This window comes from Carassius auratus, unplaced genomic scaffold, assembly GCF_003368295.1.
Source record: "Carassius auratus strain Wakin unplaced genomic scaffold, ASM336829v1 scaf_tig00214326, whole genome shotgun sequence".
Lineage (NCBI taxonomy): Eukaryota > Metazoa > Chordata > Actinopteri > Cypriniformes > Cyprinidae > Carassius > Carassius auratus.
This window is the reverse complement of record NW_020527616.1, coordinates 16,311-35,227: the sequence shown is the minus strand read 5'-3', so window position 1 is coordinate 35,227 and position 18,917 is coordinate 16,311. Positions and strand designations below refer to the sequence as shown.

Sequence of the window (18,917 nt, the reverse complement as noted above, 5' to 3'; positions counted from 1 at the left end):
ACCCTCAGCGATTGTCCTCGCGATCCTGACGACGGCAGCTTGATTCAACGAGGCCGCAATCCCAGCTGATGGAGGCACAATGAGAAGACAAACAACGCACGACCCTATCCGATGACTCAGCGAACCTTAATTCACACGATCAGTAACAGCAATCACTGTTTCAAGTTCGTTTGAACAAATGAAACAAAAACTGTTTGAAGCAAAGAAAACACGAGACTGTTTAACTCCTACGTGACTGAGACTTAATGAAACTAACAGGCCTTTTGTCCAGCTTCATGCATGAACACGGCAGAAAACTCATTTTAACGCTTACTTCGTTAAACTTGTTCATATACACGAAGACTCAGAAGCAACGTCATGCAGCTCTTATATATGTCGCGAGTCTAAACGGGACTTTTTCCCGCGATTGACTACCCGAGATCAACATTCAATTTCAGCTCACCGCTGCTCTTCTCCGCTCTCTCGCTCTCTCCGCGCAACTCGTCAAAACCTACAAAATGGCGGCGCCCACGACAAACATCAAAATAAAAGTCTCCACATATTAGAAAAATGTAAATCCCCTACATTCCCCCCTGCTAAACCCTGCCATGCCACCGGACTTCCATTCAGCAACTCAGTCCCTGAAAAATAAATGACAGAGAATAGCAGGTAAATATTCTTTCCACACAAGAAACATCAAGTACAGCAATTAAACACTTTCATTTAGCAAGATTGAAAAACCTTCATATTAAAAGAAACATACAAACCTTCAGGTTGACATAAGCTTATTTCAAGACATAGTCAGTCCTATACCTAATGGGTAAAGTACCTCTGTTCAAACGCTGTGAACGTCTAGGTTCAGTAATACTTTCATTTTCACTTTCAGCTTCGGAGCCACCTGAACTCATAGACTCAAGTACAGACTGTTCTACTGAATCATCAGCTGACATTTCATCGACATGGTCCCTGATACCTATCTCTGATTCATCCCCACCTGCCCTTCTACCTTGTGTGTCTGTGAGTGTAGCGGGTGCAAATGTAACAACAGGGACTGGAAGAACATCAGAATCTTCTGAATCAGTGTGTGCCTGACCTATGTGTGCTCTAGATTCACGTCTAGATGTGCAAGGTGGTAGTGATGACTGAAAAGTGCAAGGCTTGAGTTGATCCCTATGTACAACTTTACATGGGCCCCCTTTCTCTGGGCGAATGGTGTAAACTGGAGTGTCTGCGTGATTCTGTTTCACTACAGTGTAAGGCAAGGGTTCCCAATGGTCTTTGTATCTTATTCCTTCCCCAATGTGAATGATTCCGTAACAGAACACGGTCACCAGGTCTCATAAGTGCGGCATGCGATTTCCGATCATAAGCTCTTTTTCTTCGCCTTGAAGCTTCCTGTGCTGCTGAGTTGGCTACTTCAACAGCGGTCTTTAATCTATCATGATGGTTTTTCACCCCAATCATCAAGATTGTCAGCTCTACTGTCCTCCAAGTCTCTCCCATTAAGGATATCCATCGGCATTCTGGCATCTCCTCCCAAACATTTAATAGAATGGCGAATAGCCAGTTGAAGTGGGTGGATTCGGCTATTGTATGCCATCGCCAACTCGGGCAGATACTGTTTCCAATTCCTTTTCTTTTCCGGGGGTAACGTCCTTAGCATATCATGCATGGTTCTATTAAATCTTTCCGCACTGGGAGTTACCCTGTGGATGATACGGAGTGGTGCGACTCTTTCCGATTCCATAGACTTTTACACAGTTCTTTGATGACATTTGCTTCAAAACATCGACCTTGGTCGGAATGTAGTCGTGCAGGACAGCCGTAGTGGACAAACCAAATGCTGCACAAGGGCTTTTGCAGTGGTATGAGCGGTCTGATTTCTGTTTGGCACTGCTACCGTGAAACGAGTAAACATGTCAGTTAGGACGAGGACATTTTCATATCCTCCCAAAGATTCCTCCAAGACTGTATAATCCATAGCAAGGACTTCCAGCGGGGCAGATACATTAGTACATGTCATTGGGGCTCGTATTTTAGGAAAAAACGTCTTTAGCAAGGGCACATCTCTTGCATTCCTGAATCCAGTTTTGAATATCCTTACTCATTGTCGGCCAGTAATAGCTCCGCCTCATGCGCTCCAGCGTGCTTCTTTCTCCAAAATGGCCACAATGATCATGCTGACTCTCGTACACTTTGTAACGCAAGGGTTTCTGGAACCACTAATTGACAAATTTCTTCTCCGTCCCGGGGATCAAAGATGGAACGGAACATCACTCCTTTTTTAAGCTTGAGTCGTGTGAATTGTCTAGAAAGCTTTTTTAACTCAACATCCATATTGCGTTGCTCAACTGGACTCAGGTTCTTGTTGGTTAGTACAGTACGGTATATAGGAGCTATATGAGGGTCGATCTTTTGTTGCTCTTCTATATCACTCCAGCTATATCCGGGGACTTTCCTTGTCACTGATACCTGAACCGATGCTTGTACTATCTGATGCTTGTTGGCAACTGGCCATAAACATGCACGCACTTCATCTGAATTCATCCTAATGAAGTCTTTAGCAGAGTCCTCTTGCTCAGGCTCCTCACTGGATGGAATCCGTGATAACACATCGGCATTTGTGTTTTGCCGTCCTGGTTTGTAGTAGACTTCAAAATCAAATTCTGACAACTGAGCTATCCACCGTTGTTCAACAGCTCCTAAATTAGCAGTCGCCAAGTAGCGCAAAGGGTTGTGATCAGTTATCACAGAGAACTTGGAGTAGATCAGGTATTCTTTGAACTTTTCAGTTACAGCCCATTTTAAGGCAAGTTGCTCTAGCTTGAAAGCACTGTAATTTCTATAATTCTTTTCTGATCCACTTAAGACCCCGACTTGCATACGCAATCACACGCTCAACCCCTCCTTGTCGTTGACTTAACACAGGTCCAAGACCATGCAGGCTTCCATCAGTTGTGAGTACAAAAGACTGACTGAAATCTGGGTACGCGAGAACTGGCGGAGACATTAAACACTGCTTGAGTTTGTCAAATGCAGTTTGACATTCTGTTGTCCGGTTAAGGGGTTCAATGATTTTCTCTTTCCCTCCTTTACCAACCAGGGCATGAAGGGGCCGGGCTAACTGAGCAAAACCAGGAACAAACCTCCTGTAGTAACTCATGAATCCAAGGATCTGTCTTAACTCTCTGACATTCGTGGGTGCAGGCCAGGATTCCAAAACCTGAGTTTTCTCTCCATCCACCTTTATTCCCTGGGAAGAAATAAGGTGACCCAAGAATTTCACTTCGGGTTTCAAAAGGAAACACTTGCTGGGTTTCAGTTTCAAACCATGCTGTCTCAATCGATTGAATACTATTTCCAGTCTTTGACAATGGGTTTCGAAGTCTTTCGAAAAAACAATGATGTCATCAAGGTAGATGAGCAGTATGTCAAACGTTAGATCACCGAGCACCACCCCCATCAGACGCTGGAATGTTGCAGGTGCATTGCAAAGTCCAAATGGCATCCTGGTCCATTCAAACAGTCCAAAGGGAGTGGTGACCACCGTCTTTGTTCTATCCTCCTCACTCATCGCTACTTGGAAATACCCGGAGGTAAGATCAAGTGTGGAGAACAGCTGTGCATTTCCCAAGGCATCCAACGATTCCTCCACACGAGGGAGAGGATAAGCATCTTTGCAGGTCACTTTATTCAACCTTCTGTAATCACAGCAAATGCGTACGCTGCCATCCTTCTTGATCACAATCACAGCTGGAGATGCCCATGGGCTACAGCTTTCTCTGAGAATACCTTGAGATACTAAATCTTGAACATGTTTTTTCACTTCCTGAAAAACCTGAGGTGGGATTCTGCGATGTCTTTGCTTAATGGGAGGAGCATCTCCTGTTGGAACACTATGTGTGACAGCAGTTGTATAACCGAAGTCACAATCGTTCTTTGAAAACACATCACTGTGCTTAGCCAGTAAGTTTTGGAGTTTGCAACGTTGTGTTTCTGTGAGGTTCTCTAGATTAATTTGCACTGGAACTGGCAGCTGTTCTGAAGTGCTTATCTCTGCCTTCACCTTATGTTGCTGCACAGCTTTAACATGCAAAGCATTCTCTTTTTCCTCAAACTCGACGAGCACCCTTGGCACAACTTCCTGGGGCTTGGACAGTGCTGCGATCCTACATCGTGGTGGGAGCTTTACAGGCTTTTCACTAGAATTTAACACTCTGACTGGAACTTTACCATCGGCAGTCTTAGCAAGCACATTAGCAATCAGAACACTCTTAGGCAAACTGACATTTGACGAGGCCTCAACCAACACTTGACAGCTCACTTTTGGTGGTATCCTGCAGCGGCCTTCTAAAACACGTTCACTGAATGGTGGAATAGTTACTGATTGCTTCCCAGCAACCTTCACAAAGCCAATCTTGTCACCACAACTCAGTGCCTCAGTCTGCATCTTTATGTTAGCTAAAACTCGCTGGACTTTTGCCTCCCTAAAACCATGGCTATACCTGTCCATCTTCTTCATGTCTTTAGTAGTCATGAATAGATCATTAACTTCACTCAACACATTCATCCCAATAATGCCAGGCAATCCTTTCAATTCTGTCCCATTAGAATCGCTCTCTTTGATCACAAACACGCACTTTTCATGCAACGTCTTCCCAAAACACTCTATGTCTGCTTCCAGACATCCAATGATGGGAATGTCTAGGCCATTTGCTGCTGTAAGTCGGACCCAGTTGGCAGACGACAGAACAACTTCTCCAAAGTGATTCTTAAAATGTGACTCGGTGATAGTAGTCACTTCTGACCCTGTGTCCAAGAGACAGATTGTTCTGATTCCCGCAATTTTCACCTCAATGGTTATACAATCACCAAAAGCACTTTCACAAAGTGACTTGGAAACGTTCTCTGTATCACAGTCTGCAGTATGACTTCTTATAACGGATGGACCTGGACTCTCTAGCACTGAAGTGTCTCTGTCAGCTGTCTTTTCTATCTCTGCTGTGTTAGGTTGCACTCTACTAGAGTTTTCTCTGCTCTGAAGACAACGTCGGCTTGTGTGTCCTGGCTTACCACACGTATAACAGATGTACCTTCCTTCACTATCTTTCAAAGGTGCACTTTTTGCCTTGTTTTCCTTCACTGCAGGTTTCAATTTTTCTTTGCTGTTTACCATCTGAAACAGTTCTTCTTGTCGGGCAGCTATCTGTTGAATGGCTTCATGGAGTGACTCCAGGGTGAGAGGGGCTGAAGAGCTCTCTGTTGCAGTGGTAGCATGAACGACACCACGTGGACGAGTACTCGTTCTCGGATTGCTTGGAACCTGCACCTCCTCTTCTTCAGACCAAGTAATAGCTTCCTGCATAAGCTGGATGAATGTCAGGTCCTTCTCAGTTTTAACTCTCCTCTTCATTTCACGCCGTAGCGAATCGTCTTTCAGGCCCAACACAAGCTGTTCCTTCAAAACTCCATCAGCATCAGGAACTCTAGACGGCTCTCGACTCTGGATGATACTTAGCTTCTCCTGCAAGTCATAAGCATAAGAACGGATTGTTTCTCCAGGCATTTGTTTGCGGTCATAAAACTCTTTCAGTCTGCTGCCAATGGGAAGTTTGTCCCCATAAGTCTGATCCAAAGCATCGAAAATCTCATCCACTGACTTCTCCTTTCCGTTGAGTGTGATCTTGACTGTCATCTTAGCCTCATCTTTTAAATACTGCTTAACAAACTCAATTCTGTCTTCTTCAGGAATTTTCATCACCTTGAAGGCGGACTTCATTGAACTTATCCATTCTTCTATACTCAACTCACCAGGCTTGGAACGACATCCGGTGAACTCTGGAAGCTTACGATCCCTAGGGATGTAAACAGTAGATGGTGCTCTCTGAGCGGCAGCCTGTTGTTCAATAACAGTTTTAGCGAGGGAAAGCGCCTCTCTCTGTTCGGCTCTGGCTTGCTCTAACATGCATGTCTGCTCACCGAAACGCCTTTGCATCTCTTCAAACTGTTTCTTTAACTCGTCCAGTTCAGCCATAGTGTCGGCTCTAGGACCATGAACTTACACTGAATCAGGAACCAGGAATTGATCCTGTTCGTGACGCCAATATGTGGCGGAGGGGAATATGCCACCGCCTTGTGGGGGAAATATTCAGCACTATACTAAGGATGACTGAGTGAGCAACAGGATCCTAGTCCCCCCACCCAATGCTTTTAGTCTTTGTACAACTGTTAGACTAGTTGTATGTAGTGTCTATCGTGTTGCAATGTGTAATGCTCAAATCAGCGAGGTGGGCTTCAGGATTTACTCAATACACGGCAGCCACCTGAAGTGTGTGTATGTAGAAAACTCAGGAGGTAAACCTAGTTAACTGCAAAACCCGCCCTCCCCTGAATCTAACAGGATAGGTAAGACGCCCCCACTCCTTAGTATAAGTGACTCAAAATTAGCATAAACAGTTTTCAGTTAACAAACAAATTTTACATTTATTTGTACTGCAAGATTTTAAATGATTACGTTTTCCTTGTTTTCACAAAGTTTACAAAACAATTTCAAGTGTAAACAAATCAAAGTGAAATAAAAGAAATGTGGAAAATAATAGAGATGAAAAATCAACAGATTTGTGTCAGTTACAGTTCAATCTGAGGAAAGTAAGAATCAGTGTCACTTATTGTAAGTAACCTTAAACAAAACGTTTCACAGTTAACTCAACCTTTCAAACAAAGTACACTTTGAAGTTCACTTCAATCCGGCTCAAAAATCCAAGATCCAATTCAAAAATCCAGGAAAAAAAAGGTGAAAAGTTATACTCTATCCATATATGGAGTTCACAGTCCCAAAAAGTTCAGTTATGTACACAAAAGAAAGACTATGAATCCCTTCGCAGGAAAATTCACTGATCACAGTTCCATCAAAATATCTGTATGATTTCACAGTTCAGATGACTCACTTACAGAAAATGGCAGTTTGCTTACCAGTTTTCAGAAGGGAAAGAGGAAAATAATTTTTATCACCACTCTTGGTTCATGAATGAGGTGCTGAAAGATGTCCAATGGATGGCAGGGTACTGTTTCTTCACTCACTAACCCTCAGCGATTGTCCTCGCGATCCTGACGACGGCAGCTTGATTCAACGAGGCCGCAATCCCAGCTGATCGAGGCACAATGAGAAGACAAACAACGCACGACCCTATCCGATGACTCAGCGAACCTTAATTCACACGATCAGTAACAGCAATCACTGTTTCAAGTTCGTTTGAACAAATGAAACAAAAACTGTTTGAAGCAAAGAAAACACGAGACTGTTTAACTCCTACGTGACTGAGACTTAATGAAACTAACAGGCCTTTTGTCCAGCTTCATGCATGAACACGGCAGAAAACTCATTTTAACGCTTACTTCGTTAAACTTGTTCATATACACGAAGACTCAGAAGCAACGTCATGCAGCTCTTATATATGTCGCGAGTCTAAACGGGACTTTTTCCCGCGATTGACTACCCGAGATCAACATTCAATTTCAGCTCACCGCTGCTCTTCTCCGCTCTCTCGCTCTCTCCGCGCAACTCGTCAAAACCTACAAAATGGCGGCGCCCACGACAAACATCAAAATAAAAGTCTCCACATATTAGAAAAATGTAAATCCCCTACATTAGAGTCTGTAACATGATCAAAACTACTGCAAAGAAACTACAAACATGACAGGAAACAAGAACAGAATGGGACAAAATACAATTTAAATTTACTTTAAAGTACAGCGGTAAAGTAAACAACAAGAAATACAAAACATGCGGCATGTAACAAAGGAAGCCATTTTGAGATCAAGTCTCATAACAACTTCCCCATGACACATAGCCAGTTTCATTTTAAGTGTCATCGGCTGAAATGGCAGATAGTTTCTCATTTGGTTGTTTGTACACCTCTGAATAAACTGCATGGTCTGTTTCAGGGGGGGTTGTAGGTTTTTTGTGTTGTCCTAATGTCCAGTAGACTGTGATGGGTCGATCATTTCCTGTTTTCTCTCGTGTCTGGTCTTCAGCCTAATGCATCAAGAAAGTGTTTTTTAATCCCTCACTGAGAAAATAAATAAATAAATAAAATAAAATATGTATATATATTTTATATACATATATAGATTATTGGAGTAAGTTTTACAAAAAATATATAAAAAATACTATTTTATTAGTTTTTCATGCATAATTCAGAGTGTTACTTGCCGTTCCTTTTTAATTGCTTGTGTAATTGAGAAAGAACACGTGAATCAAGCAAGAAAACAAAAGTACAAAAACACTGCACAGTTACCCAGGTACATCAACAGTTTCATCCACAGATGTAACGCACAACAAATATATAATAATATGTCCTGGGACATAACAAATCTAAAAAAAATCTAAATATCTACAACACTTTATAGGTGTCTATAGTTTCATCCTTTAACATTGACACAACCTGTGCATTGTGCTAAAGGTTTTTTGAAGTGAAAAAAAAAACTTTCTTTGGATAAACAAGTTGTTCATCATACTGAGAAAAGTTCTTACGAATAATGTCCTTTTATTTAGATGATATGTTTATGTTTGATATACTGTTAAAGATAACATGACGATATACGTTTGAATTGTTTTGGAACCGCTGATTTATAGATGGAAGCTTTGTGTTACTGAAACCAAAACATTAATACATACAAATAACCAATCATTACAGAAATAGATGTACATGATATATCCTCCCATATTATTATGAATTATATTGAACATGATTACAACTACACTGCATGAGAACACATGGTGTCTGCGAGCTTAGTGATGAACAGTAGTTTGAAGCTTACCTCAACTTGAGCATAGACTGTATTACCTTCTATCTCCTCCTGAGCACCTGTGAGGTTTAGAATGTACAGCAACATATCAGCATCATCACTTATTAAATAATATATATATATATATATATATATATATATATATATATATATATATATATATATATATATATATATATATATATATATATATATATATATATATCTGTTAATTCCAAACTGCTCTAAACTGAGTTCTTTTAGTATTATGTTGTGAAACTGCATCTGGGGCTTTCCTCATGTACTCAGTTGAATACAGCAGGTGTAGTGGAAACCATTTCATAAATGAAGACAATATTGTACTGCAGTATTACAATTTACTAAAAGAGAGAAAAAAATACATACATACATACATACAAAAAATACAAAGTACACAAAAATACAAAATAAATTTTCATCTTTCTTTTTTATGACTTTACAAAATCAGTAAAGTACTTAATTGTTAACTGATGAACACAGAGATCAGGTTTTTCATAGAGAATGAGGCAACATTGACATACCTTTTTTATACTTGAAGTGCAGCAAGACTAAAAGACTCAAAATGCACAATGCCACCAAACAAACAACTGGCCACAGGAGAGGTGACACAGTCTGGTCATTGTTTAATTTATTCTCTGGAAAATAAGACACAATAAGATTACAGTTGTCAGCTTGTTAGACTAAATTTATTCAACCAAAGTGAGCAATTTTGAGAGATGTTGATTTGTACTCTGAATGATTGAGTGTCTCTGTGTTTGGTCAGATACCTTCATAAATGCAGAGTTGTGTGATGTTTCTTCTGTCTTGTTTCCAGCTGACAGGGTTGCTATGGTTACAGATGATGTATTCCTCACTGCAGTCCAGGGTGAGAGTGTGGATCTGTGATGTCACTTCCTGTGGAGAACAGCTGTTGTTCTGATAGCTGGAGTTAATCATGAGCTCATGAGCTCTGCATGTGAAGTTCACAGTACAGAAGTTACCACTGATCCAGTCTGAGTTCACAGTCAGGACAGGAGCCTCCACAGAGTCTGAAACACACATTTAAATCAAGATCAAAACACATCTAAGCACAACACAAATTATTATTATTTTTTAATTATTATTATTATTTTTTTGCAGTAGAAGATCCTGAATTAAAGACAATGTGCCAAAAGCTGGTCTTAATTTGCACATACGTAAAAGTGTTAAACTGTTCATAAACTGCCCTTCTGAATTATCTTTTATGCAGGAAAACATTTAATCACACAAAGAAATGAGACTCACCTATAACAGAAACTCTGTATGAGACCAAATCTTTGTTTATTGATCCACTTATTCTTGCTGTGTAGAGTCTACTGTCATTCTTCTGCATGTTTTTCAGAGTCAGAGAGAAGGTTACATCATTGAAAACCACTCTGTCCTTGTAGGAATCATGAGGTGTTACTCTTTTGGAATCACTGTATCTAACTATATTCTCTGATTTATCATTCATCCAGGCTAAAAGATCAAACTCTGGTAGTTGTTGTGTCTGTATATCCAGTTGAACAGAAGCTCCTGTCTGCACAAACACAGAGATCTCAGCACTGAACCCTGAGGAGAGAGAAAGATGCCCATTTTTCAAAATGTGTACTGGTACTACAGGAGTTTTATGCTGTTCTCTCTTTGTGAAAAGTTTGTATGCAGGTATGTAGTATTTTAATGTATAAAAATACTACATACATACACACACACATTTTACAACAATGGAATAGCATATTAAAAATGAAATACAGCAATAATGCCCATATCTGGAGCTTTGTCTCTGCTTACACATATAAAAAATAGGTAGGATGGATTCTGCTTCAAATTTAGACCTTGTACTCTGTTTCAAACTGTTTTTCTCACTTTATTTTGTTATTAAATTTAAATTACATTTACATTTAGTCAATTAGCAGACGCTTTTTTCCAAAGGGACTTACAAATGAGGACAACAAAAACAACAAAAGAGCAATGATATATAAGTTCTTTAACAAGTCTCAGTTAGCTTAAACGCAGTACACGTAGCATGGACTTTTAAATAATATAATAAATCAAAAGTAAACAGATAGAATAGAAAAAGAATATAGCAAGCTAGTGTTAGAGGTCATTTTATAATTTTATAATAAATAAAAAATAGATAGAATACAAAACGATTAGAAAGGTAATGTTTGTATATTAAATTTATTGCAGACAGCATTAGGAAAGAAAATAATATATGGTTGTTTTGATACATTTCTGGTTACATATTATATATAACATATTTTAATGAATGTGTTTTACCTGTTTTGAAGGTTAGAAGACAAAGAAGGAATCTGAGTATGTGATTTAATGCCATTGTAACAAATTTAAAACATTAATCACTGCTGTTGCAATGACTTCCTTGTAGATACTGAAGTTCACTCAAAGAAACAGAATTCCTGAAACTACATACAGCAGCAAATTCTGTAACTGACGTCAAGATGCATGTAAGCCAAAAATAGGAAACTGAGAAAAACTGCACATTTGTTTGGAAACGGTTAAGAGTCTCAAGAAATGAGTTTTAGCTCAGCTTGTATGGAATTACATTTGGTTCAATAAAAATGAACATAACTTTATACAACTGAACATAACTTTTTCAGAAACTATGCTATTACAAAAGAAGAAAAACACAATGAAAATGAAAAAAATTAACACAGTTGCACAAATGTAACAGGCTCTTCAAATATGCTTCATTCTTTGTTAATGTTTTTCAAAGATTCGTTTTCACAAATTGTGAATTCTGAATACATTGGCTCAGATTTCGCTTACGTTTCCCAGTTTTTCGTTTGGTGTTTTGACACAAACTTCACATGGGGGCGGGCTTAACAGTGATCTACTCTGATTGGATAGTGAGCTTTTGATAGACAGGTGCTCTCTGACCGGGAAGTACAGATGCCACTGCGAAACATAAGCAAAATCTGAGCCAAAGAATTCAGAATCCACGACTCGCGAAAACGAATCTTTGAAAAACATTAACAAAGAATTAAGCATATTTGAAGAGCCTGTTACATTTGTGCGACTGAGTTCATTTCTTTTCACTTTCATTGTGTTTTTCTTCTTTTGTAATGGCATATTTTTCATAGTTTATGAAAAAGTTACGTTCGGTTTTATAATGTTTCGTTCATTTTTAGTGAACCAAATATAATTCCATAAGCTTGGTCTGTGATAGAAACATGAGCTGTATGGAGTCAGTTGAGACAGCAAAAACATTAACTATTCCTACTCTGTAGAAGGCCTATGTGTGAATTAACTATTTCACTAAAAAAGCAAAAATGTATCATAAATGGGAATATCCTCATAACATTTGATTTACTGTAGATGGATACAAAAACTATTCTGGAAGCTACGCAATTGATATTATGGCAATATAAAGTATGTAATAATCTGCACACTTAAATGGATAGTTCACCCAAAAAGTGAAAACGGTCATCATTTACTCACCCTCAAGTTGTTCCAAACCTGTAGTTTTTTCTCTTCTTCTGCTGAACACACAAAAAGATACTGTACTTTCAAAACTGCTGATCCCCTTTGATTTCCATAATATGTAAAATAAAAATAAATGGGTATACCCTCATAACATTTGCTTTAGGTGAAAACAAAAACTATTCTGGAAAGTACACACATGATACTATGGCAATAAACTGTATGTAAGGATCTGCACACTTAAAGGGATAGTTCACTGAAAATGAAATCTGTCATAATTTAATCACCTAAAGTTGTTCCAAACCTGTATGAGGTTTTTCTTCTGCTAAACACAAGAATGTTTTCTTCTTGCTTAATTTTACAAATACATGTTTTTCATGGCTATAAGAGAGAGAAGTTTGACACCTTACCTTTATTTACTCATGCTCCAATGATAATACTTTATAAACACAATTAATATTATGATCAGTTTCAGAGCAAAAGTCTGTCTGAACACCGTTAATTAAAAAACAAACAGACAAAATAAAACAGTTTAATGGCAACAAGTCAACTTCAACGAAACAATTATCACCAATATTAACACTCATTACTACTGATACTTGCTATTATTTGTTAAAGGGGTCATATGATGCGATTTAAAAAAAATCTCTTTGTAGTGTTACAAGCTCTTGATGCATAAAGAATATATGTAAAGTTGCAAAGAATTAAGTCTCATATTCAAAGAGATATTCTTTATCAAAGTTAAAACACTGCCATGCCCGCCTAAAATGGCTCATTCTAAAACGCCCCCACTGCTCTTCCTCGCTATGTGGGCAGATTTGCAAAATGGTGACCAAATGTTCACGCAAAGAAAGGTGTACCTTTTATTCTCTTTGCTGCCACTGGCGCCATTTCGTGGAGAAGGTGTGTGTTTCATTGTGAAAGTGAAACTACTTTGTATGGCCTTCCAAAAGAGCATGATATCCACTTCATCATAGAGATGATTTGTGCTGGTCGAGGAAACACATCAACTTCACGCTGTTGTAGCTGGTTCAAATATTACAAAATATGAATATTGTTAATGAACTTCATCAAATCTTATAATTTTGTGCTTCATACTTTTGTTTGGAGTTATTATGGGGCATAATGTACATAATTAATTATAGTGGGAACCGTTCATGCAGAATATTTTCTTATATGGGGCACATATTGGTGACGCACATGATACCTCGTGTGATTGGCCTACAGTGCCATCTTTAGAAGCACATATGCTGCTGACGGGGTCGGTTGTGCTTTCTCTTGCTCTTCAAATGAGAGCGCTCGTAAGGACATTCCTCCAAGTCTTTTCCATGCTGTACGGGCAGACTGAAGGCGAGAGAGGTTTAATTGTTTTAATTGTGCTCTAAGTTTAATTGTGCTCTGTGTGTTTCTGCAGACCTGTTTTTTGCAGAATAAAACATCCTGAAACCTCCTCCAGCCGCATTGTCTTCATTGAGAACAACAAAACACAACCAGAGTAAACCTGTTACACTGTGGATCACCAGATCGGTTTTCACTGTATCCACTTTCAAGTGGATAGCTTGCCAATCAGAGCACACCTTGCTTTTTAGAGAGACGAGCCTTGTAAAAATCAACACGTTTCAGAAATGTTCACGCAAAGAAAGAAGTTGTTGTTTGTCATTTCTTAGATCACAAATGCAGACATGGTTAAATGTTTACATGGTGCCATATGCAAGGCAAAGTGTAAAAAGACAGAATAAATTGTAGAAACTTAATTTTCTTGTTGCTATGCAATGATTTGTATCATATAAAGGATCTATACAAATAAACTTGAATATAAATCATTATAATCACTAATTATGCCACCACTGGATGCAACAAATGCCTATTTTATAATGGGCTTTATTGGTTTTGTCTCATCGAGCCAGGACACGTGGCATCACAGTATAGCAAGGGGCGCAACATTTCTGTCACATGCTTGAGGCATATGGTCAATCACAACGCACTGGATAGCTGGCCAATCAGAGCATACCTTGATTTTCAGAATGAGGAGCCTTGTAAAAGTCAACACATTTCAGAAAGGTGGGGTATAGAAGAGAAACAATAATGTACAGTATGTGGTAAGTAATATTAGTTTTTTTGTTTTTTCACATTTAATTTCACCAAATACACAAAATAATGTTCTTTTTAGAGATTCATATGATCCCTTTAAAATATCCTAACAATATTTTAAGATATCTATCGAATACACAATTTAACATACATTTAACCTCTGCTATTTATGCACAGGTTGTCTGGCCCGCGTGGATTAATACACTGCTGAATAAATTGTATGATCTGTTTCAGAGGCAAATGATGGTTTTTGGTTTTGTCCTATTGTACTGTAGGTGGTGCTGGGGTGATTTTCCTTTTGCACTTGTTTCCGTATCTGTGAATATATGTATATTGGTCTATAGTAAGTATATAAAATAGAAACAAACATATTTACATATTGGCCTTTTGACATCTATCTATCTATATTTATAAGGTTTTGCATTAAAGATAGAAGTAAATGTGTCACGCTATCAGTCTCTGTTTCCTGGGTGTCCCCTAGTGAGCGCACTTCTCCTTAGGCACTTCACCATAGGCACTTTAATTCCGCTTGTCTGGTCATGTCGTCACAGTAATTGCACTCCAATTAAATCGCACAGGTGTTGACTATCCTTAGTCATTAGTCTCCCTATATAGAGCTGTCTTTCTCTGTCGTCTTTATGGAGTCCTTACCCTATGTGTCTCATGCTCTCGTTCCCCGAGACTTCCTCTACCTTCTCGTTCTTCCGAGTTCCCCGTTTCATCCGGTTCCCTTTTTGTTTGGTTTGTCTCTCAAGACAGTCTTATTTTGTATTTAACCTGTTTGTGCAATAAACCTTACCTGCTATTGGATCTTACCCTTTTCTTGTGTTTTTCCCTTAACCCAACCGTGACAGAAGGACTCCATCATGCCTAGATCCAGCGGTGTGAGATTTCGAATCGGTTCCCCAGCCACCATGGAGGAACGGAGGGGGAGATTCCGGAACTTAACCACCCTTCATCAAAAGGGAAGTGAGGTGGGTGGCCTGGCGCAATTGTTTTGGACTTTGGCAGTCGGGTTAGGTTACAATGATGCAGCACTAAAAGATTTGTTTAATAATTGCCTGGATGATCCTCTACCTCAATGGGAGATGAAGGGGTTAGAGATCCTGGACTTTTGGGGGTTTACCAATTACCTGCACCATCGTGCTCAGTGGGATGCAACAACCACACCAGAGTTTCCAGACAAGATGGCCACCTGCCCAGTGCCACAGCACAAGATGGCCGCCAGCCCAGCGCCACAGCACACGATGGCCACCAGCCTAGCGCCACAGCACACGATGGCCACCAGCTTTGAGACACAGCACAGGATGGTCGCCAGCCCAGAGCCACAGCTCAAGATGGACGACTCAACGCCTGAGTCTCCAGACAAGGTGCCGCCGACTCGCCATCGTGGAGGACGGAGGAGGAGGAGACAGGCGTCGACCGTCCCTCAAGGCCTGGAGAAAGTCCCAGAGGCTGAGGCTGTTCCCGAGGCGGTGCCCGATGCTGTTCCCGAGGCGGTGCCCGATGCTGTTCCCGAGGCGGAGCCCGATGCAGTTCCCGAGGCGGAGCCCGATGCAGTTCCCGAGGCGGAGCCCGATGCAGTTCCCGAGGCGGAGCCCGATGCAGTTCCCGAGGCGGAGCCCGATGCAGTTCCCGAGGCGGAGCCCGATGCAGTTCCCGAGGCGGAGCCCGATGCAGTTCCCGAGGCGGAGCCCGATGCAGTTCCCGAGGCGGAGCCCGATGCAGTTCCCGAGGCGGAGCCCGATGCTGTTCCCGAGGCGGAGCCCGATGCTGTTCCCGAGGCGGAGCCCGATGCTGTTCCCGAGGCGGAGCCCGATGCTGTTCCCCGAGGCGGAGCCCGATGCAGTTTCCCCGGCGGAGCTCGATGCAGTTCCCGAGGCGGAGCTCGATGCAGTTCCCGAGGCGGAGCCCGATGCAGTTCCCGAGGCGGAGCCCGATGCAGTTCCCGAGGCGGAGCCCGATGCAGTTCCCGAGGCGGAGCCCGATGCAGTTCCCGAGGCGGAGCCCGATGCAGTTCCCGAGGCGGAGCCCGATGCAGTTTCCCGAGGCGGAGCCCGATGCAGTTTCCCGAGGCGGAGCCCGATGCAGTTTCCCGAGGCGGAGCCCGATGCAGTTTCCCGAGGCGGAGCCCGATGCAGTTTCCCCGGCGGAGCCCGATGCAGTTTCCCCGGCGGAGCCCGATGCAGTTTCCCCGGCGGAGCCCGATGCAGTTTCCCCGGCGGAGCCCGATGCAGTTTCCCCGGCGGAGCCCGATGCAGTTTCCCGGCGGAGCCCGATGCAGTTCCCGAGGCGGAGCTCGATGCAGTTCCCGAGGCGGAGCTCGATGCAGTTCCCGAGGCGGAGCTCGATGCAGTTCCCGAGGCGGAGCTCGATGCAGTTCCCGAGGCGGAGCTCGATGCAGTTCCCGAGGCGGAGCTCGATGCAGTTCCCGAGGCGGAGCTCGATGCAGTTCCCGAGGCGGAGCTCGATGCAGTTCCCGAGGCGGAGCTCGATGCAGTTCCCGAGGCGGAGCTCGATGCAGTTCCCGAGGCGGAGCTCGATGCAGTTCCCGAGGCGGAGCTCGATGCAGTTCCCGAGGCGGAGCTCGATGCAGTTCCCGAGGCGGAGCTCGATGCAGTTCCCGAGGCGGAGCTCGATGCAGTTCCCGAGGCGGAGCTCGATGCAGTTCCCCGAGGCGGAGCTCGATGCAGTTCCCGAGGCGGAGCTCGATGCAGTTCCCGAGGCGGAGCTCGATGCAGTTCCGAGGCCGATGCGGTTCCCGAGGCGGAGCTCGATGCGGTTCCCGAGGCCGATGCGGTTCCCGAGGCCGATGCAGTTCCTGAGGCCGAGGCGGTGCCCGATGCAGTTCCCGAGGCGGTGCCCGAGGCCGATGCAGTTCCCGAGGCCGAGGCGGTGCCCGATGCAGTTCCCGAGGCGGTGCCCGAGGCCGATGCAGTTCCCGAGGCCGATGCAGTTCCCGAGGCGGTGCCCGATGCAGTTCCCGAGGCCGATGCAGTTCCCGAGGCGGTGCCCGATGCAGTTCCCGAGGCGGTGCCCGAGGTCGAGGCAGTGCCCGAGGCGGTTCCAGAGGCCAAGTCCGAGGCGGTGCCAGAGACCACTTCTGAGGCCGTTACCAAGGCGGTGCTTGACGCCATTCCCGATGCAGTGTCCGAGTTCGCTCCCGATGCCTTGACCGAGGCAGTCACCGATGACCCTCCAGAGCCAGTCACCGGTTACCCTCCAGAGACCAGTCTAGTCACTGGGTGGCCGGCTGCTCCATCCTGGGGGACTCCGACATTGACCACAAGGACGTGGTGGTCGTCCGCTCCGCCCTGGGGGTCTCTGGCGGTGACCATGAGGACGTGGTGGTCATCCGCTCCGTCTCGGGAGACTCCGGTCGCAACCACGTGGTGGTCATCCGCTCCGCCCTGGGGGACTCTGGCGGTGACCAAGAGGACGTGGTGGTCATCCGCACCGCCCTGGGGGACTTCGGCCGTGACCACGTGGAGGTGGTGGCACTCCACTCCGCCCTGGGGGGGCTTCTGCTTTGACCACGTGGGTGTGATGGCCCTCTGTTCCGCCCGGGTGGGCATCACCTAACGCCTCCATTTACCTATGTTTTTGTTTTCATTTGTTTTTTGTTTTTTCTATTTTCCTCCGTTGGACCTGGCCCTCCGTCCCTCCCCTCTTTCCTTCCGCCGGTCCACCACCCTCCTGGACTCCTTGTTTTGTGTTACACCTTCCTGTCTCTGCCTTTCCATCACGTCTGGTTGTTCCGTCTCTTTTCTTCCATTTTACCTGGTTGTCCTGTCTTTGTCTCTCCTTTTCACCTGGTTGTTTGTCTCTGTTTTCTGACCCTCCGTCCCTCCCCCTAGTCCGCCTCCGCTTCACCTCCCTCCTACCTCTTTTTCTGTTGGGTTTTCCGGGGTTTCAGGTGGAGCATCTGGTAGCTGCTCCGTAGGGGAGGGGGTAATGTCACGCTATCAGTCTCTGTTTCCTGGGTGTCCCCTAGTGAGCGCACTTCTCCTTAGGCACTTCACCATAGGCACTTTAATTCCGCTTGTCTGGTCATGTCGTCACAGTAATTGCACTCCAATTAAATCGCACAGGTGTTGACTATCCTTAGTCATTAGTCTCCCTATATAGAGCTGTCTTTCTCTGTCGTCTTTATGGAGTCCTTACCCTATGTGTCTCATGCTCTCGTTCCCCGAGACTTCCTCTACCTTCTCGTTCTTCCGAGTTCCCCGTTTCATCCGGTTCCCTTTTTGTTTGGTTTGTCTCTCAAGACAGTTTTATTTTGTATTTAACCTGTTTGTGCAATAAACCTTACCTGCTATTGGATCTTACCCTTTCCTTGTGTTTTTCCCTTAACCCAACCGTGACAAAATGTTTCCCTCTCTTTCTTACCTGAGGAGTAGGCATTGTCTGACTGATATTGTGAGTTTGTTTTTATTCCACTGTAAATCCATACACAGTTTGAGGATTCGCTGATTTCTCCAACATCTCCAGGGGTCTTTGCACGTCATTCCTCAGCTGCAGAGCAATCCAGACAAACAGTCATATAAATCCTTCTGTTCATGCACATTTGCATTTAGACTCTA

General features: G+C 43.2%; 1 protein-coding gene across 1 annotated transcript; it reads right to left on the bottom strand.

The window, feature by feature from the left end:
- Positions 1–7,695: 7,695 nt before the first annotated feature.
- On the bottom strand, positions 7,696–11,373 carry LOC113091824 (SLAM family member 7-like). Its single transcript, XM_026257462.1, has 6 exons — positions 11,083–11,373; positions 10,069–10,374; positions 9,573–9,833; positions 9,327–9,440; positions 8,800–8,846; positions 7,696–8,014 (listed from the first exon to the last, which is right to left on the bottom strand). Exons 1-6 carry the CDS (start codon positions 11,135–11,137, stop codon positions 7,841–7,843), a joined length of 957 nt encoding a protein of 318 aa, XP_026113247.1. The 5' UTR covers positions 11,138–11,373; the 3' UTR covers positions 7,696–7,840.
- Positions 11,374–18,917: the final 7,544 nt, after the last annotated feature.

Bases quoted from the DNA above. Each gene is read 5' to 3' on its own strand.
- LOC113091824 (XM_026257462.1), bottom strand. From the start codon at position 11,137: ATGGCATTAAATCACATACTCAGATTCCTTCTTTGTCTTCTAACCTTC. The intron at 8,847-9,326 runs GTATGTCAATGT...TAAACCTCACAG, and splicing joins GCACTTCAAGTATAAAAAAG to GTGCTCAGGAGGAGATAGAA. The intron at 8,015-8,799 runs GTAAGCTTCAAA...TTGATGCATTAG, and splicing joins CAGTCTATGCTCAAGTTGAG to GCTGAAGACCAGACACGAGA.